Source organism: Martes martes, assembly GCF_963455335.1.
Source record: "Martes martes genome assembly, chromosome: 18".
In the NCBI taxonomy this organism is placed as follows: domain Eukaryota; kingdom Metazoa; phylum Chordata; class Mammalia; order Carnivora; family Mustelidae; genus Martes; species Martes martes.
Genome location: NC_137906.1, coordinates 37,495,236 through 37,514,175, shown reverse-complemented (window position 1 = coordinate 37,514,175; position 18,940 = coordinate 37,495,236). Strand labels below are relative to the sequence as shown.

The 18,940-nt window shown below is 58.8% G+C and overlaps 3 protein-coding genes across 9 annotated transcripts in view; 2 read left to right on the top strand and 1 right to left on the bottom strand.

The window, feature by feature from the left end:
* The window catches only part of MGRN1 (mahogunin ring finger 1), a 55,268-nt gene extending 53,594 nt beyond the window's left edge, over positions 1–1,674 (top strand). For 2 of the 3 annotated variants that reach the window (XR_013968372.1, XR_013968373.1), the window contains 3 exons: positions 9–150; positions 1,236–1,350; positions 1,537–1,674. Coding sequence is in view for 1 of the 3 variants with exons in the window: in XM_080829746.1 (XP_080685872.1) it covers positions 9–103 (95 nt within the window). In the remaining 2 variants the exon portion in view is untranslated. Of the gene's footprint in view, positions 1–8; positions 151–1,235; positions 1,365–1,536 lie in introns of those variants that run through there. The other variant, XM_080829746.1, reaches the window with a different exon arrangement.
* Positions 1,675–2,118: 444 nt separating this feature from the next.
* Positions 2,119–5,126, top strand: NUDT16L1 (nudix hydrolase 16 like 1). 3 transcript variants are annotated; one of them, XM_080829752.1, is made up of 4 exons: positions 2,119–2,699; positions 2,780–3,040; positions 3,744–3,966; positions 4,831–5,126. In XM_080829752.1, exons 1-3 carry the CDS (start codon positions 2,550–2,552, stop codon positions 3,963–3,965), a joined length of 633 nt encoding a protein of 210 aa, XP_080685878.1. In that variant the 5' UTR covers positions 2,119–2,549; the 3' UTR covers position 3,966; positions 4,831–5,126. The 3 variants fall into 3 exon arrangements, 2 of the variants coding, with proteins under 2 accessions (XP_080685878.1, XP_080685879.1); XR_013968374.1 differs by having other exon boundaries at positions 2,406–2,699; positions 2,780–3,110; XM_080829753.1 differs by having other exon boundaries at positions 2,416–2,699; positions 2,786–3,040.
* ANKS3 (ankyrin repeat and sterile alpha motif domain containing 3) overlaps positions 5,106–18,940 on the bottom strand; it is a 40,028-nt gene continuing 26,193 nt past the window's right edge. The window contains exons 6-17 of one of the 3 annotated variants that reach the window (XM_080829745.1): positions 18,185–18,320; positions 13,460–13,615; positions 11,661–11,798; positions 11,203–11,312; positions 10,762–10,938; positions 8,408–8,532; positions 7,779–7,920; positions 7,157–7,329; positions 6,702–6,790; positions 6,146–6,229; positions 5,845–5,936; positions 5,409–5,771 (exon numbers count right to left, since the gene is read on the bottom strand). In XM_080829745.1, the coding sequence (XP_080685871.1) occupies positions 5,857–5,936; positions 6,146–6,229; positions 6,702–6,790; positions 7,157–7,329; positions 7,779–7,920; positions 8,408–8,532; positions 10,762–10,938; positions 11,203–11,312; positions 11,661–11,798; positions 13,460–13,615; positions 18,185–18,320 (1,410 nt within the window). In that variant the 3' untranslated portion in view covers positions 5,409–5,771; positions 5,845–5,856. Of the gene's footprint in view, positions 5,772–5,844; positions 5,937–6,145; positions 6,230–6,701; positions 6,791–7,156; positions 7,330–7,778; positions 7,921–8,407; positions 8,533–10,761; positions 10,939–11,202; positions 11,313–11,660; positions 11,799–13,459; positions 13,616–18,184; positions 18,321–18,940 lie in introns of all 3 variants that reach the window. The other 2 variants (XM_080829743.1, XM_080829744.1) reach the window with 2 other exon arrangements.

The following is an 18,940-nucleotide window of genomic DNA, read 5'->3' as shown; positions in this document are numbered from 1 at the left end:
GCCCTGAGGGACCTCGGCTGTTTCCTGGTCTGGAGGCAGGACGGCTGAGCGGCTCCTGGCGGCTCTAGGCGCCCGCACTGCAGCACGAGCACGCCGTGTGTGAGATGTCAGTGACACGTGACTTCCAAGAGGACGACGGGGCATGAGCTGGTATGTGAAACGCGTGACCTGCTGTTTATTACAGCTGAGGTCGGCCCTGTGCTGATTCTGGGTTGGAGTGACGCGGACTCTGGGGTTGGGGCTCGTCTTCGGGCAGCAGAGCCATCCCCGTCTTCACAGATATTTCCTGAGCTCCTACCATGCCCCAAACCGGCATGGGTCAGGCCCCCGGGAGTTTGTGTTCTAGGTCCAGAGACACTGTGCAAGGGATCCAAATCTTCCCAGGTGTGATGGCTGTGGGAGGAGTCGGCGGGCGACAAGCTGGAGCTCCACGGGGTACTTGAGTTAACCTGTGGTGGAGGAGGGCTTCTCTGAGAGGTGTTTCCGCCGAGCCCCTCGGGTGCCCAGAAAGGCCCCAAGGCCACAGTGAGCGTAGTACAACCACTGAGCGGGAACAAGACCCAGTGGCTCTGGTTGCTGGAGCGTCAGGATCAAGGAGTGTCGGGGTGCAGATGCCGCAGGACCTCGGAAGGACAGTTCTATTCTGAGAACAGTCAGAGGTTTTGACACAGGGAAGCCACTCTCTCCAGCTGTTGGCGTGCAGTGGATTAGAGGGCGAGGTTTGGTGGCCGGCCTCCCTGCCCAGCCAGCGGCCTCCCAGCAGGGAAAGGCTCGAGTGCCCAGAGCTCCCAGGCAGCACTGCCCCCATGCTGCCTCTTCAGGTCCCCTGTGACTCAGGGGCTTAATGGGGAGACCAGCGTTCTCAGCTGGCTCACCCATGCCCGGAGGCAGGCCTGCTGTCCTCAGCCCTGCAGTGGCTCCGTCGTGTTTGGGCCTGGCGTGGTCCCAGGGTGGGGAGAATGGTGCTCCATGTCGGATAAACCGGTTTCCTGCATGGGCAGCGCTGGATCCATACTTCCGCCAATGGACCAGGAATTGTGTTAACATCTTGTGTCAGGCAGGGCTTTGGGGTGTGGGGTACCTTTCCTCTGTGCCCCTGTCCCCCAGCCCGCGGTTTGGGGCATGAAGCGGCCGCCTGTGACCTGGAAACGTGGTTGTGTTGGGATGGGCGCTCGCCCTTGCTGACATCTCTTCAGACATGGTTACTTGCCTTGGAATCTGGCTTCTCCCTGCAGGCTCTGGTTGCCCCTTCTGAATCCTGACCCCGGGACGCGGCTAGGGAGAGGGCCTGCCTCTTTGGATCCTTGTTTCCCATTTCTGACAGAGTACCAGCACGGACTCACTGTGTCAGTGAGTGTCTCGTGGGTCATTCCAACCCCTTGCCCACCCCTCTGCCCTGCTCTCTTCTCCTGCCCCCCCAGCCCTGCTTAGGGCAGCCTTCGCCCCAGCACTTGCCCTGGCTTGTTGGACGCGATTCTCTGAGGCTCTCGCTGGGGCGCCCGTCCCGTGAGTGCAGGTGGTGGTTCCTTCACTCAGCAAATCCATGCCGGCCGTGGCAGAATGGAGTTTGGGAGTGGAGTGAGTGGCCCCGCTGCAGGATTCGGAGGAGCCCCAGTGTGCTCTCTTGGACGCTGCTTCTGGTATTCTCGAGCCCCGGCGACTTACTTCTCCAGCAGACCCTGGTAATTACGTACTTCTGGCTCTCCTCCTCTGTGAAAGTTGGGAGGTTTTCTGTTGTGGACACTGGGGAGGAGACAAGGTGGAAATCTAGGGCGGGATCCTGGCTCCAGCACCAACTGCTGAGTGCTCTTAAGGCAAGTCCTGTTCCTCTCTCAAGTTTCTCCCTGGAAAATGGGGGACACCCCATTTGCTCCAGCCGAGCCTGGCATATGGTGTCTGACCGGGAGGATAGGGGATGCTAGGCGCAGATTTAAGGTACTTCCTCCCCCAGCAGGCTGGGTCTCACTGTGCGTGGACGCGGACTGTGGGGGTAGCTGGAGCTCAGTCGCGCCGTGTTTTCTTTGCTCTTTGGGGTCTGGCAGATCGGCAGTGACCTTGGAGGGGAGTGCTTGGCAGGCACCCGAGCAGGGAGCAGGGAAGGGTCGTGCCTTCCAATCGGGGGGAGGCGGGGTGGGGGGGGCTGCTAGTGTGAAGCCTTCGGGGCGGCGCTGCCAGGGAGGCGCTGGGGAAAGGCATGGGACATGGGACTCATGGCAGGCAGTGGGAGCCCCAGACCGCAAGCAGCGCCAGCCCGAGGGCCCCCGAGGCCCCATCTCGGGAGAGCTCGGCGGGCGCGGTGCCTCCTGGGCGTCTTGGGTCTCGAGGGCCGTGGGCAGGGGCGCGCGCAGCCCCTCTCTTTGCACACGCCCCTTCCGCGCCTCAACGACGCGTCGGAGCGCCGGGAAGGGCTCGGCCCCGATGGGCGTCGGCAATTGGCGGAGGGGCGGGCCCGGGGGCGGGACTGCCTGCGGATTGGTCGGGCCCGGCGGGGGTGGGCCCGCGCATGCACTTAAGGAGCAGCGCCGCGGCCGAGGCGGGGCAGTGTCAAGATGTCGGCGGCGGTCCCGGAGCTGAAGCAGATCAGCCGGGTGGAGGCTATGCGCCTGGGGCCGGGCTGGAGCCACTCGTGCCACGCCATGCTGTACGCCGCCAACCCCGGGCAGCTCTTCGGCCGCATCCCTATGCGCTTCTCCGTGCTGGTGAGGACGCGGGTGGGCGGGCGGGCGGGCGACGGCGCGCCGCTCGCACCCCGCGCCCGTGACCCGGCACTCCCTTGCAGATGCAGATGCGCTTCGACGGGCTGCTGGGTTTTCCCGGGGGCTTCGTGGACCGGCGCTTTTGGTCTCTGGAGGACGGTCTGAACCGGGTGCTGGGCCTGGGCCTGGGCTGCCTGCGCCTCACGGAGGCCGACTACCTGAGCTCGCACCTGACCGAGGGCCCGCACCGCGTCGTGGCGCACCTGTACGCACGGCAGCTGACGCTGGAGCAGCTGCACGCCGTGGAAATCAGCGCGGTGCATTCGCGCGATCACGGCCTGGAGGTGGGGCCGCCGCCCGGGCCCCGCCCCCCGCCCCGGGGTTTGGCTCTGGCCCCATGGAAGGCACCGATGGGTAACACGTCCCCCTGAGGGTCCCCTGGCTGGGCTGGGTGGGGTGTCGCTGTTTCCAGCATTGGGGAGGGGAGAGGGTGTGGGGGGAGGGGTGGGGGCTCTGGGAATGGCGTTCCCTCGGGGCTGTGTTCCATCTGCCTTGCTGCCTGCCATTGCCAATCCTGGGAGTGGGAAGTGGGATCGGTGGGGGGACGGGATGGGTGGTGCCTTCTGGGGAGGGGGGAAACTAGGGCTGGTTCATGGACTGGGATCTCATGGTTTGGGTGATGAAGGCTCCTACGGGCTATGGGTTTTCTCGTCTGGAGGAGGTGGGAGTTATACTTGGGATGTTTGGGAAGAGGGAGCATGGGGTATGAACTGGGGGGCTTCCTGCCAGCAGATGGGAGCTGGGACTTGAGAGTGCAGAGTGGTCAGGGGTGCATGGGGTCAGCTTTGAAAGTTGCCTGGGGAGTTGAGGGGCTGCACTGCTCCAAAGATACCGCTGGCTTCCGCCTCACCAGACCCTGCTTGGGTCCCCCATTACAGCCTTCGCAACCTGGCTGCCTTCCCCTGGCCTAGCCGCTCACAGACTCCTCCTGCTAGGGCCGCACCATTGGTGTGGGGGCCTGGTCTCACTCTGATCTCCTCTCTGCAGGTGCTGGGGCTTGTGCGAGTCCCACTTTACACCCAAAAGGACCGAGTCGGTGGCTTTCCCAACTTCCTGAGCAATGCCTTTACCAGCACCGCCAAGTACCAGCTGCTCTTTGCGCTCAAGGTGCTCAACATGATGCCGGAAGAGAAGCTGGCTGAGGCTTTGGCAGCTGCCACTGAGAAGCAGAAGAAAGCCCTGGAGAAGCTCCTCCCATCTTCCTCCTGAGGTTGAGTTTATGCCGCGCGTCTCTTGCCCTCCCCTCCTTGTGTGCCCTGAACTCCTAGGAGAAGGCCTCCTCCTGTGTGTTCCCAACTCCTCTCCACTCCCTGGAGCAGCTACTGGGTGGCAGCCAGGTTCCTGGGAGCCCACCCTGGTCTATAGGTGGCCTGGCTTTCCAGGCTTAGGACGTTTTCTCCTACCCCACCCAAGGCTTAGACTCTCCACGTGAGAGGTTGGTGGAGGTATCACCCATTTATCCAGATGGGTACGTAGAGGCACAGAGACCATCGAGAAGCCGGTTTATTCTTGTGGAGCATGCTTTGAGTCCGGTCACCAGCCAGCCCCAGGGCTGAGGGAAGAGCTGGCTCAGCTCAGAATGTGGGACTGTTCATTTTGGTGATGGTTAGCTTTACTTGGTTCATTTTTTCTATGGCATATGAACTGGGAGTGAGGCTTGAAAGCCCTTTACCCCACTGGGGCTTGGTCCCCAAGGTTAGCTGGGGCCATGAGGCCCAGCTGGAGCTGGACCTGTTGAGAGAGAAGGGACAGGAAAGGCTGTTCTAGGCTGCTGTGTGTGTTCTGTGGTCCTGGCCACAGGCCCGAGGCTGGGTGCACGGGAGGGTCCCTTCTTCCACTACCCGGGGACTTAAGGCTGGGAGCCGGGCACAAGAGTGCCGGGCTCCATTCAGCGCGGAGCTGACACGGACCTCCAGTCTCAGGTGGAGGTGCCGTCCACTTCCTGTGTGGCTGCTGTAGACTGCCTGCCGCCTTCAGGCCTCTACAGGCCCGGCGCCTGGTCCAGGGCTTCTGGCTGCATCTGAGCTCGGCTCACTGCTCTCTGCTTTGCAAGCCTCCCTTTCTCCATTCCCAGCACAGGCTGCAGGCAGCTCCAGGACATGGTATGGAAGCACTGGCCAGGTGTGCAGAATGACAACCGCAGAGCCACCACAGACACGAAGGTCACCACTGGCAGTCTCCTATGGCCCTATGTCCGGAAGGACTCCTCCGTGAAGCTAACAAAGTTTCCACAGCACCTGCTTGGCCTGGTAAGGAAAGCTGTGCTCCGGCCCAGCCTGGGCGCCTGTTCCGCCTTAGGGCCTCGATGAAGTGGCCAGCACGTGGGAGCAAAGGCACTTCATTCTGTAAATAAAATACATGTACCTCGTTCCTCTCTTACTTCCTTGGGGCTTGGGAGTGCGCGTCCCTCTGCAGATCGCTTTTGTGGACTCGATGGGGCTGGGAGCAAGGGCAGCCCTAGCTACAGGGCACCGACAGAGCAGGAGGGGGTCAGCTGGTCCGCCCTGCTCTGCACATGGTGGTCTCTGTCCTGACAGAGGGGGCTTGGGTCCCAGGGGGTTACTGAAGTCGGGGTCTGAGCCTGGCTTGCCCCTGGCCTCAAGTCTGTCAGCCAGCAGTGTGTGTGGCGTGACCAGGACGGAGCCCCTCACTCACCATCAGAGCTTACATTTTATTTTCCAGCAAATGACATACGCTGTCCAGGTGCCTGGTCCTCTCCATGGGGCACCTGTGGTGTACGGGGATCCGCTCTCTCCCACCGTGGCCCTGCCTGCTCTGGGCCTCACCCCCACGTTCTGGCCTACAGGCCCTCGTCCTGCTTCTGTGGGGGCCTCACTCCTCGCACCGGCCCCAGCCCTGTGCTGCTTCTGCTGGCTGCTCGGGAGGCCGGATCCTCCGGCCCGCTGGGGCCCGGCCCGCCACAGCCGCTCGCTGTCCGCACTCCTGTCTTCCAGGCACACAGCTTCAGGGTGGATCAGTCACCCAACGTCAGATTCTGAGAAGGGAAAGGGAAGACTGAAGGGGGAGCTCACCGCTGCCCGGTGTGCCCTGCTCTCGCAGCCCGGGGCCTGGCAGGACGGACACTCACCGTCCCTCCCAGCTAAGGCTCCCGCCAGTTCTCCTTCCCGTTCAGCACTTGCAGCTTCTCCAAGCTCTGGGTCACTGAGCATAGCACTCGCCCTGAGGATGGGAGCAGTTAGTTACTGCTTTGCAAGTGTGAGAAGAAGGGGCGTGGTGGGGGGTTGCCTAGGACTGCGTGACCGTGAGGGATAGTAGGCTAGGGCAGGGCTGACCCAGGGGTTGGAGCTGACCAGACAGGGCTCTCCCTATTCACCCACTTTTGGCTCCTGGTGTGGGTGAGGCCACTGGCTGCCTTCCCAGAGACTCACCCATTTCCTGGACTCGATCCTCCAGGGCTCCTGACAGCTCAGGGAGGCTCAGAGTCTGCAGCGAGGCCTGCCAGCCACTGGAATCTGTAGAACAGAGAGCCAGGTAGGCCTAGGGTCGGTGTGGTCACCGCAGGTCTTGCCTCTGTCCTGAGCTGCTGCGACCAGGGGACCCACTCAGCTGTCGGTTTTCTCCATGACCGCCTTGTTACACCAAAATGTATTCTCCCACTGTTTCTTCAAAGCACTAATGCTCAGTCCGGGCCCTGCCCCAGGAATGAAAGCATGAGGGTCCCTGGCCTACAGTGAGGTTTTGTCCTGGGGTAGCCCCAGCTGTAGGCTGCAGAAGTCACCTGAGATCCTGGATAACACAGCCAGCCAGAGCCCAAGGGCTTTGCCTCCCACCAGGGGGAGGAAATCGGGGAGAAACGGGGCCCTCACTCTGGAGCCTGGGATGTACGGAGGAGGGCAGCGGTGAGTGTGATCACTGCTGGAACAGGTGGTTAACACTGGGCCTAGGGCACCATCTGTGTGATCCGGGGCCGGACACTCTTCTTACCAGCTGTGGGGAGGAGGGCTCTGCCCGTGGGGGACCCTCGGGTGGACACCTCCTGCTTCACTCTGGCTGACAGCTCCGCTTGACAGGCTCTGTCAGACACAAGACCAGGTGCTGGTGAGGGAGAGGCCTGGCGGTAGTGCCTCGCCTGGCCCCAGGGAGTGACAGATACCCCCCCCCCCCCGGCCCATCTCCCTGTCAGGTGGGGCTCTGCCTTCGTGGCAGGCTCCCAAGGCCTGAGACACAGGCGGAGGATGAGTTGCACACTGAGTGCAGGCTCTCGGGGCCCTATGTGCTGCCTGGGTCTGCCCTGCAGAAAGGCAAAGCCAGAACAACACGAAGGAGGGCATTGCGTGATCCCAAGAGACCCTAAAATCAAGCCCTTGGTTGAAGAATCTGCAGCCATCGGTGACTCAGGGGCCAGCCTGGGCCTGGGGACCGCTCAGATACCCACTCACCGCAGCTGCTCCAGGACGAGCGTGGCGTCCCGGGCGAGGGCCCAGGTCTCCCGCAGCTGGGCGCGCACGTCCTCCCGGGCACCGTCCTGCTCCAGGAGGCAGCTCTCCACCACGGCGCGCAGCTCCTGCTCCTGCGACACCTGGCCCCGCATGGCCTCCACCTCCTCGCAGCGCTGCGGCGGGAGAGGCGGGACGCGGGGTGGCTGAGCGAGCCAGGGGGATTCGAGGCCGGGGCCACTTGGGCTGGGTCCCCCCCCCAACCCCGGTTTTCTTTCTGCCGTCTCCATTGGTGCTCAACTGCCGCTCTCCTGGGCTGGAGGAAGGGGATGCCCGTGTCCAGATGGAGCCTCTGCTTTGGGTCCCTTCCCTCAAGGGCTGTGGTGTCCGCGCCAGCTGCTCAGCCTCTGCCCTCCCCCTTTATCTTCTGTGTCCCTCTGAGCTCCGGCCCCTGGGTCTCCTCTTTGGCACAGGAGCAGTAATGCTTTCTGCCCTTACTGTCCCACTGCCTGTCCCGGCTGCTGCTCCCCGCTGACCCTGGGCAAGCGGCCCCACTGCCGGCTCTCCACTCTGCGTCCTTCTCTGCAGGTGCGTCTGCCCGGCCCCTCCCCTGCTCACCACCTACTTTGTGCAGCTGGATGGCGAGCTCCTGCATCTCCGCCTCGAGCCGGTCGGCATAGGCCAGCTCCAGGGCATCGCTGGGGGGGCGGGCGCTGCTGTGCCAGCGGGCGATGGCAGAGGTCATCTTCCTCTTCGGCCCAAACAAGCTGCAGGGGTGAAGGAGAGAGGTGTACAGATCTGCGGTGCGCACAGGGGTGCCATGGACCGTCCTTCCACCAAGACGGTCCCCTAGGAAAGGTCCCAGCTTTGAAGGGGGAGAGTGGCCCCCAGGATCCTGGGACAGATGACAGAAACAAAGGGTTCTCCGAAGTGACCCCAGTTGGGGCTGGCCTCCCCTGCCCGGCTGCTTTCACTCAACGGGGAGCTCAGGCCAGCTGGGGCCAGGCCGTGCATGGTCTCCCACCAACTTGGGAAGCTCTCAGAAGTGGACAGCAGAAGTCCGGATGCCCTTACCACAGCAGCGTCAGCGGGCCAGCCTGGGGGCCGGAGAGGCTGGCCGGCTGCAGGAGCGAGCAGACTCCCAGACAGGGCGGCTCGTTCCACCCCAACGCTGGGACGCTGGGAGCTAAGCTAGCCCCTTCGGGCTGGGGGAAACGAGGGGTCCCTGGCCACGAAGGGCCCCTCTGCACTCACGTGATGCCGATTTCCTTCAGGTCGCTCTCCGTGAGGGTCAGGAAGATGCGGAGGTCCACGTCCTGCTCCTCGAACACCTGCAGGTACTTCCGACACCCGATCTGCTCCAGCAGCGTGGCGAGGTCCTGGAGGGCAAAGGAGCCAGGGCGGGTCAGAGGACGGTGGGGGCCCCGAGACTTGGGGACCGACTAAGGCACTGCTGCAGTGCAGAGCCCTTCCTGGCAGGCGTGCCTTCCTGACATGGGTGTAAGTCCGTCAGTCCCCCCAAGTTCCCCAGTGGGATGGTGCTGCCTCGCCGAGAGCTCCAGCCCCCCACCCCCCACCCCCCCCAGTGCCATCAGGCAGAGTAGGCTGTCCAGACCGCCTTGGCCTGGACAGCCTTAGTGTTGCTTGGAGGGGGGTCCAGTAGCAACAAACTCTTAGTCTGTTTCCCTGTGACTGTGCGACTGTCTTAATTTCTCCTTCGCTTGTGAAGGATAGTTTTTGCTTGGATATAGCATTTCTGCTTGAGTTTTTTGGTTTTGGTTTTGTTTTTTTCTTATTACTTTGACTAGGTCAGCAGATGTCTTCTAGGTCCCCTGGTTTCTGATGGGAAATTAGTGGGTAATCTTAGGAGAATTCCTTTTGTGTAAGAGACTCACTTCTCTCTTGTTCCCTTCAAAATTCTCCTTTTGTTTCTGGACAGTTTCATTACTTAAGGTCTAGCTGTGGATCGGAGTTCAACCCACTTAAGGCTCACACAGCCCCCCTCCCTGCACTGGCTGTCTTCCTGTGGAGGCTCTGGAGACAAAATTCTCCTCCCTCTCCACAGTCCGTTGCTGCTGCTTGGTGCAGACATTGTTTAGTGCCTTTTCTGTAAAGTCTGTGCTCCTTCTCTCATGTGGCCACAGAAGTCTCTCCTTGGCTAGTGTAGTGGTCAGCTAAGGTCAGCCAGCTAAGGACTGGACAGATTTTCTTAAACACCAGAGACGAATCAGTCTACCCCTTTGCTGCGTAGCTCTGTAGGCTTGGAACACAGCTTCGACACCCAGCCGGGCAGATGACAGTCCTCCCCTCGTCTTCCCTTCCGGCCATCAGATGCGTTCTCACGTCTTTCCTGGCCATACATGGAGCACATCCCTGAGCACGTCTGTGGCCTCCCAGATCCCTAGGACTCTGTCAGAGCTCTACAGAGCTCCTGTGGACATCTCATTCCCTACCTTTCCTTTTCAGCTTTGTGATTAATCTTCTTTGCCCCAACTATTATCCAGCACCTCAGGCAGCTGCAAAGTTAAAACACGTGCCTGTAATTATTTTCAGCACACTTTCTGCGAGGAGAGGGCTTCTGCTACACTGGGTAGACGAGGTGTCAGTGAAGTCAGATACAGTTCTGTAAGCTAGGGAGTCGTCCCACGCATCCGATAATGCTCACTCTTTGAGAAAGAAACCCTGGGGAGCCCCTGGCGTGGCCGTCACAGTGACCCCAGCCCTGCGGTGGCAGTGTGGGGTGCAGGCAGGTCAGCCGCTTCTCTTGAATCAACATTTCCAAGTTGCTCCAAGCTTCTGGGTGATTCACAGAGTTTTGAGAAGTTATTCTGACTACTTCTGCCAGTTTATTGCCTTTGATGGAGGAGCCAACTTTCAAAGGTCGTTACTCTGCCATTTTCCCTAACCTACTTTCTCAAACAGCCTTAAGATCTCACCACCACCCCCCCCTCCCATCAACATGTATTTAAGGAATTGAAAGATGTAGCTGTTCACTGAGCCTGGAAACACGGCCCTCGAGAGAGCTCCCCGGAGGAGCCGCACAGAGAAGCCGGCGAAACGGCGGTTTCCAGTGGACAGCAGAGCTGTGACTCTAATAAATGGCGAATATGTACTTCTGTCTCTCACCTTTGTACCACTTATGCCCACAGAGGGCAGGAGAACGTGGCAAACAGGGAGGTGAGCTGCTGTGGCGTACCCAGAGCCCTAAGAAGCCGGGTGGCCAGAGGGACCCACGACGAGGAAGGCAGAGGTGGCCGTTTTCCTTCAGCGCCACTTTATGTCTGCTTCGTACGCACCCTGTCCCTGACTTCTGCACACACCTCTGTACAACTGGTCCTGTTTTTCTCCTGCCCAGGCTCAGGGAGGCTAAGTCACGTATGGAAAGCAAGGGGAGAGTCTTCCTACGGAAAGGGACGGGACAGAAACCCTGCAGCCGGCACCTGGAGCCCTCAGGAGCCGTCTCCGCCTGACGAGCTCCAGACGATCCGGGGGGACCGTGGGCACGCTCCGCTCTCACCAGCGCCTGCCTGTCGTACGTGTTCAGTGCGGGCCTCACGGAGCCCACGAAGCACCCGACGTCTAACTGCCGGTGTCCCCGCGGCCCTTACCTGAGGTCCTGAATGGGGGCACCTCTCCGTCTGGGGCACGGATCCTGGGGAAGAGGCAGCCCCGGGAGTGCTGGTGCCGGGAGGCCACTGGCCGGCACTGTTGCTGTGACGATTCTTGGTCTTCATGTAGCTTTTAGTTTGCTTGCGAACCGAACTCTGACAGGCATGATCCGAATCCTGTGGCGAGAAGCGTGCTTAAAGTGAACACTACGGGGCTCACAGCTAACGCAGCTGCAACCACTCTGCCCTCGGCCGCCCACACCCACCAGCCACAGAGAGGCTTCCCTGGTGACCTGCGGGGCGCCTTACACAGAGGGCGGCCCAGGACGCTGTGTGTCTGCCTCGCACGAGGTCCTTGTCACCAGACTTGCCCTCTCCAAGGGGGCAGCCCCCAGGACACCAAGAAAGAGGAGGGAGGTGGGAGATGAAGAAAAGCTTCACCTCGTTGCTCTCCAGCGACGCCTCGCTGCTGACTCCGGGGGCTCTGGTCAGGCCCTCGCTGCTGCTGCTGCGCCGCCCGGCCCCCAGGCTGGCACAGAGGGCGCGCTCTTCTGACAACAGGGAAGACGAGGGCAGCTGACCACAGGGCTCCCCCGAGAGGACTCCCCAGGGCCCTGCACCCCCTGCCTCCATCAGCTCCTCACACAGCTCCCTGTTCTCCGAGGCCCGGCTCGAGCCCTCCCGCCCTAACACGTGCACAGGAGTTCGGCCCGTTCCGTTCGCTGATCAATGCAAGCACCCATCTTGGGCGGCCCGGCCCAGCCCTGCGGGATCCTTCGCCCCCTGCTCTCTACTGGCTGGGCCGCCACAGCCCGTGTCCCCGTTGGGGGGTGGCGGGCCGTGCCCGGGAGCTGCCGCTCCAGCAGAGCCCCCAGCCGGGTGGGGCCGGGCGCACTCACCCCGACTGCTGCTGCTGCTACTCTCCACGTCCCGGTCATTGATCGGGGAGGTGACGTCCCTGTAGCAGAGGCCTCCCGCCGCCAGCGGGTTCTCGTCGCTGCTGTTGAAGGTGACGTAGCCCGGCAGAGGCACCTGCTCTGTGGACAGAAGGGGGCATGTAAACCCACATGAGCACAAAAGAGACGACCTCCTCCTAACAAATTCAGCCTCCGCAGAGGAACTTCAGCAGGAGGGAGGCCCGGGATTCAGGCAAGCAGAAAGACAGTTCCGTTTGAATGGCCGTTCCCCCGTCGGCACCCCGCGGCGCGCTCTGCAGGTGAGGAGAGACTCTCAGGGGCCTGGGGACCAGTCTGTCCGGGCAAGGGCAAGGACACGTGGTCGGGCCCAATCCGACCTGGCGCCCCCTCCATCACCCCCTGTGCTGCCTTTCCAAGTGGACAGAGCAGGAAACAGTGAGCTGTGCTTACAGGTTCCTGAGCCGAAGGCAAACCAGACACTAAGTATTCCTCACAGCTGGGAACGAAATCTCACACACACCAGCCTTCACGCTCCCTGCGACTTTTCAACACAGACATCTAGGGGCGCTGCTCGTCGGGTGAGTCAGCCCCAGCCAAAGAGATCGGCCGAGCAGGGAGGCGGAGGCCCCCCGCTGAAGACAGACAGCAGTAACACCAAGTTTACGTGACCTCTGGACGCATCTGCCTGCACGAGAATGTTTTCTGATCACTGGCAAAGAGAATACACGCACATTCAGAGAATTTAAATATCACAAGGTGTAAGGAAATAGCACAACTAAGGAACAATGAGCATCTTTCTTAGATAAATGTTTTTCTGCCTCTGGGTGCATAAAAAGGTGTGTATAAATGGGCTTCGGCCATACCTCGGGTGGGCCAGGCAGCATGGGCTCCGCACTACAGAAGCACCCAGCCAAATACACCGGAGCTATGTGCTCACAAGCGTGCGCCATGGGGGAGGAGGCAGGCGGCCACCCTGCAGCGGCCTGACCACGGCTGGGGGCAGCTTCTCCAGTGGCCCAGTCAGCACACCCCTCTGTGGCTGATGGGAAAAGGTGGGCCTAGAGCTCTCAACCCAGCGCTAAAGGTCATGGGAGGCAACGGAGTCTTGTATATTCTTGACCGAAGCAAGGTCTCCTGTGACTGGGAAAGTCGGTTTCTAAGCCTGGGGGCACCTGCTCACAAAATGGGCCCATCCACCCAGTTTGTCAGACCAGCAGGACTGGCCTGGCTACTGCTGGGTGACAGACATCGAAGAAGATGTAACTCACACCTAAGACTGATCACTTGGTCAGGCCGCAGCGAGTGTCAACGCCCCTGTGCCCCCAAGAGCGCTGCGCTCCCCATGAGGCGCTGCCGACAAAGGAGAGAAAACTCATTACTAGCCCACTAAGTGTACCGCCCCAAACCGCTCCAGTCTAGTGCGAGGAGAAACAGCCTGCCCAGAAACACAGCCAGCTCCCCTGGTGAAGGGCAGCGAGTCCAGACTTCAGCGTTTTCTCTGCACTAGCTGACCTACCGCATGATAAAGGAAACCCCAGCTTCGCTGTATTTCCCTGCTGGAGAGAAAGTTCTATTTGTAATGTAACCCCTGGAAAGGAAAATCAAAGGATGAACCCAGAAGCTAGCCAGTGACCAGTGTCTTCCTATCCCTGTAATCGGTTCTGATCTGTGAGCTGCAGCCCCCAGGGCCTACATTCCGAGGGCCGAGAACTGCTCGGTCGCGTCAAGCTGGCCTCTCAGGATGCACCGCAGAGGAGCCAGCAGGAGGTGGGAGCACTCACCACGGCGAGGCTGCTGCATCTTGCCCCCAAGTCCAATGGCTGTGATCCTGGCCAAGGCTCGAGGCCCCTCATGGATGCTGAGGCCCTTCTTCCGACAGGGCCGTCTCTGGGGAACGGGGCAGGATTCATCCGAAGAGCTTAGGTCTTCAAATTTGTCTGCAGGTCAAACACCAGAATTAGGACGTTTTGTTCAGTGGTGGACGAATTTAGTAATCCTCATAGTACGTGGGAATAAAATCGTCATAATGCAGAAAAAACTGTTTCCCAGGACATCACTAGAAAGCAGTGCCACAGTGGGCCCGTCCACCGTTCAGAGGGCCTCGGGGCAATTGGGGAGGAAGCAAGCTCGCTAAGCAGGAGTCTCAACTGAGAAAGTCTGTCACGATGGGGGAGTCTTAATTCTGACTCTGCTCTCTGGATTCCAGAATTTTGTATAACAAGTATGCACTTTTAAAAACCAGAACTAAATTTCGTTCCAAGTTGAGATGGTAAATAAGATCTGTCTGGTCATAGGGGCGCCTGGGTGGCTCAGTGGGTTAAAGCCTCTGCCTTTGGCTCGGGTCATGATCTCAGGGTCCTGGGATCGAGCCCCGTGTCGGGCTCTCTGCTCAGCGGGGAGCCTGCTTCCTCCTTTCTCTGCCTACTTGTGATTTCTGTCTGTCAAATAAATAAATAAAAATCTTTAAAAAAAAAAAAAAAAAAAAAAAGATCTGTCTGGTCATAGACCTAGAGGATATCAGTCATGACTTCCTAACAACTGCACGTTCTCCCCCTGCACGTCCTGGGAAACCGGGGGCACGTGCCGGGGCCGGGGAAGCACCCCACATGCCGCCCATCACAGCGGAAGGGCTTGGCCTACCACTTAGAGCTTTTCACAGTTTTCTTTATTTCATCACACCTGGAAGGGAGCACTCACGACCAGATTTGTGTAAAGCTCGCATCTGGTGAGCCCTCACTCTCGGGCTGGTACACTGGGGCTCAGACGCCGAAGGAGCCCTTCATCCACTGCCCCCCCGTGAGCGGGCGCCCACCACCGGCGATCCCGAGGCAGGAAGGGAGCCAGGCCGCGGCGGGGGAGCGGCGCACTGGCGTGACAGCCCAGGTCAGTGACCACCTGGCGAGTGAGGGCGTTACTGAGGCAGGTTCCAAACGTGGCCAGTGACGCCAGGCCGGTGACCCTCCCCTCCCCACCCAGCTCGCTCCCACGCGCTCCAGGATCTACGCCGCCGGGAGGAAACTGTGCTCCCGCCCGGGCAGAAGACGGCGGACTCGTCAAGAGTAAAAGGGGTAACTAAGGCAAAGGCGGCTCCGCGAATCCGAACCTCCCAGCGCACCCTCTCGCACCTGACGAGTGAGTGAGGACAACAGACACAGCCGCACGAATCCCACCGCTGCCCCAGAAGTGGGGCGACAGAGCGCACCACCGGCGCTCCCGTGGAGACGCGAAGAGAGACTCCTGCTCACACACGTCCTGTCTCCGAGAAGAGCAGGCAGGTCTAGAGTAAAGCCACACTCGAAGCGAGACGAGGGAAAAGACGTGCCAGTGTTGCCCCCGGAAAAAGTCCATTCTGTGGCAGAAAAAGCGTCCCGGCAGAGGGAAGCACAACCCCAGAGCAGCAACCTGAAGATGCGCGTGGGACACGGGGCGGAACAGCCCCACTCCCGGCAGACCCTCGTGGAAACCGAGCAGCGAACCGGAAAAGCAAGCGGGGGACCTCCAGGATCAGGCGAGACAAAACCATATCAAGGACAGACACATCAGGCTTGGCCTCACCGTGTCCCCCTCCAGCCATCTCCAGGGAGGACACAGGAACCGGGGACCAAACACCGCAGGGAGTGAGGACCCGCCTCCCTGCGAACCACCACCACCGAGGAGGGAGAAGAAAGCGAGCGTGATACCCCGCGTGGGCACATCTTAAACAAGCACGGAAGAGTGGAAAAAGCGTCCTGATTCAGAAATCCACAGCGGAGAACAAAAAGAGACAGACACGCACTCACGACGGTGAGAAAGGGAGCTGGAACTCAGGAAAGAGGTAGAAAACGAAGGCCAACTGGGCACCTGGCTGGCTCAGTCAGTGGAGTGGGCGACTCCTGACCTCAGGGTTGTGAGTTCGAGCCCTGTGTTGGGCTCAGAGAGGACTTAAAAACAGAATCTTTAAAAAAAAAAAAAAAAAAGGCAAAAGAAAGGTCAGATTTTTAAAATGAAGACTCGGGGTGCCTGGGTGGCTCAGTGGGTTAAGCCTCTGCCTTCAGCTCAGGTCATGATCTCAGAGTCCTGAGATCGAGCCCCGCATCAGGCGCTCTGCTCAGCAGGGAGCCTGCTTCCTGTGCCCCCCGCCCCAGCTCTCTACTTGCCTCTCTGCCTACTTGTGATCTGTCAAATAAATGAATAAAATCTATTAAAAAAAATAAAATCTTAGTCACGAGGTGCCCAAAGCAGAAGAAATTTGAGTGGAGGGGTGCCTGGGTGGCTCATTCGTTAAGCCTTTGGCTCAGGTCATGATCCCAGGGTTCTGGGATCAACCCCACATTGGGCTCCCTGCTCAGTGGGAGCCTGCTCTCCCATTCCTCCTGCTTGTGTTACCTCCTTGCTGTCTCTCTGTCAAATAAATAAATCTCTCTTTAAAAAATATTTTATTTGAGTGGAAAAGCAGTACTGCAGGAAAGTAAGAAAACCACCAAAGACTGAACAAGAAAGAGGAGAGAAAGGATTGAGTCAGGAGGCAGGTAAAACAGAAATGACACAGGAAAATAACCACTGGAACTTTTTAGGAGACGAGAATGGTTTTGCAGACCTCTATACGAGCTGAAGTTTGAAATCCCAGAAGAAGGGATTTCCTAGGAAAATGCAGTTTACCAAACCTGGTCCCTGGGAAGTGAGAAGGCTTAAGCAGACCAATTTCTACATAAGAAACAGAAAAACTTACCACAAAGAAAGACCAGATCCAGATGGTTTCACAGAGATTCCTGCCAAACCTTCAAAAACCACAGGGCACCTATGCTGCATAAATCGTTCCGGAGCACAAAAAAGGAAGGAAAACTCAAATTCTCTGTATGAGGTATACTGATGCCTACACCCGATAAAACAGAATCACAAACCAGTATCATTTATAACTGAATAGCCATACAGAAACACGAAGTAAAATACTGGCAAATAATCCAACATCACATTAAGAAAATAATATACCACGTGGGATTTAAACGAACAATGTAAGCTTGGTTCATTATTAGGAAATTCACTGATATACTCTACTAGTAGATCTAAAGAGAAAATTAACAATCTTCTTCATAGATGCTGAAACAGCCTTTGACAAAATTCTACACTTATTCCTGTAAAAAACAGGAATACAGAAAACGTCAGATACTTTCTTAACACGAGAGAATACACGCACACCTTACCCTCCAAGCCAGCATCTCACCTACGGTGGCATTTCCGCTAAGGTCAGGACCAGGTGAATTCCCACTGTTCCCACACATTCAACCACTTAAGAGAATCCTGGCCCATGCAACTAAATGAAAGAAATCAGAGGTACACAAATCAGAAAGAAGCAGTGAATCTATCTCTGTGGGCAGACTGTATGGCAGCATACCTGGAAAAGCCTGGAAAATCAATAAATTCAAGCCATGACAGAATTCAGCAGAACAGAATATGCAACTGGCACGCAGACGCCAACAGCCTTCGTACTCACAGACAACAGGCAGGCGGAGGATGAGAAGGCAGTGAAACCCCATTTAAAACAGCAACAAAGAAAGACACTTAGGAAGAAGAAAAGTTACACGCACAATGTCTAGGAGGAAAATTTTTAACCCTCCTATAGACAAAAAAGTACACTTGAACTAAAGACATCCCTTGCTGTTACAGAGGACGGCTCAGAATCATAAACGGGTCGTTGATTTGCAAATCTGCCCCAGTCTCAACAACACGCCGTTCCTAAGCAGCTAGACAAGTTGATGTTCAAGTTGACACAGAAAAATACACGAGCGGTACTAGGGAACACTGGAAAGGGAAAGCTGTAGGGGGACTGGCCGGCCAGAGACAGTCCAATGTTCTACAAAAAGCTGCGAGGGGTCAGCCGTGTGGGTCTGGTGTGTGGACAGACCCGGAGAACAGCAAAGCAAGCCCAGAAGCAGACCTGGGCACAGACGGAAACTCAGTCCATGACAAAGCCTCTCGGATCACGAGGTCAGAGACGGGACTGTTACACAGTTGAATGAAGCCAGGACAACGGGGAAGCCATCAGAACACCACACTCGCGCCACGCATGACAAGAAAGCACACAGGGTCCGAGAGCTAAACGTCAAAAACGAAACCAGGTAAGAACCGGAAAAAAACGAGCGAATTCTTGGACAACCAGGAAATGGAAAGATCTTCTGTGACTGGCCCAAATCGAAAAGCAATAAAAGACTGATGAATCTGACTGTACAAAGTTAAAATACCTCGTGTGGTGATGAGCAGCACAAGCCAAGTCAAGGAACAGCGGGTGTCGGCGCCTCCCGGAGCGCCGCCCGCACGCTGGGCACCCGCGGCCTGGCGCCACTCCGCGCTACCGGGCCTCTCCTATCAGACCGGCACGCCTCCGCCTCCACGGCACAGTGGAGTCACGGGGGAGGCAGGGTGTCTCGGCAAGGCTGCGGGAGCCAAATCTCAGGGGCGGGTGGGCGCTGGCAGGGGTGTCCTCTCCCAGCAGAACTCAGCAGGGGACCCGGCGGCGCCGCAGCACGTACCTGGGCTCCGATAGACGTTCTTGGGCAGAGCAGGCGAGTGAGCGTCTATCAGCCCCACGATCTTCATGTGTCCGTACTGCTTGGCCAGCATCCGGGCTGTGGCCCCACTGTGGTCTCTTGTGTCCACTCTCACGCCCTGTGAAAGTTCACAGAAGTTCAGGACCTAGGACCCTCCCCTGCAAAGCACTCTCCTTCCCTACGTGCGGGCTCTGGACCCCACCTAAGACGTGCGCGGGCTGCTCACCGCAGGAAAGGTCGGCACCCGGGCCCTTGGCGGCCCCCCGTCTGCGCCAGAGGAAGGCCTATGAGGGCCTTCACTGTCCTTTAGGACGAGGTGGGGGCGCCGGAGGGGGCCCTGGTGGTGGCAATCCAGCCATCTGGTGGCTGCACAGCTCTCCGCCCCCCCTGCCCCGCAGGCAGATCCTCGAGGGAGAGGTGGTCCGGGCTCCAGGCGGGGAAGGGCGCGCTGCAGCCCGCTAGGGCCACAGCCCAGCCTTCACCCTTCGCACCTGGGGAGGCCCGCCCGCCTCACGTCTCCACACGAGAGAAGCAGCCTTTCAACATCCTGACCACAGCGAGAGCAGCACCCTTCTAAGAAGAGTCCGGTCATTTTTATCCAAAGCCCGAAACTGTACTTAGCATCTTCCGCACAGTAATTCCACTTCTGATTCTCTCCTGAGGAAATAACCCCAAAGAACAGAGACTGCTTCAGTGACACAGGTGTTCGGTAGAGAACCCGGAGACCGTAACTGGGGG

Bases quoted from the DNA above. Each gene is read 5' to 3' on its own strand.
- NUDT16L1 (XM_080829752.1), top strand. From the start codon at position 2,550: ATGTCGGCGGCGGTCCCGGAGCTGAAGCAGATCAGCCGGGTGGAGGCT. The intron at 2,700-2,779 runs GTGAGGACGCGG...ACTCCCTTGCAG, and splicing joins CTATGCGCTTCTCCGTGCTG to ATGCAGATGCGCTTCGACGG. The intron at 3,041-3,743 runs GTGGGGCCGCCG...TCCTCTCTGCAG, and splicing joins CGCGCGATCACGGCCTGGAG to GTGCTGGGGCTTGTGCGAGT.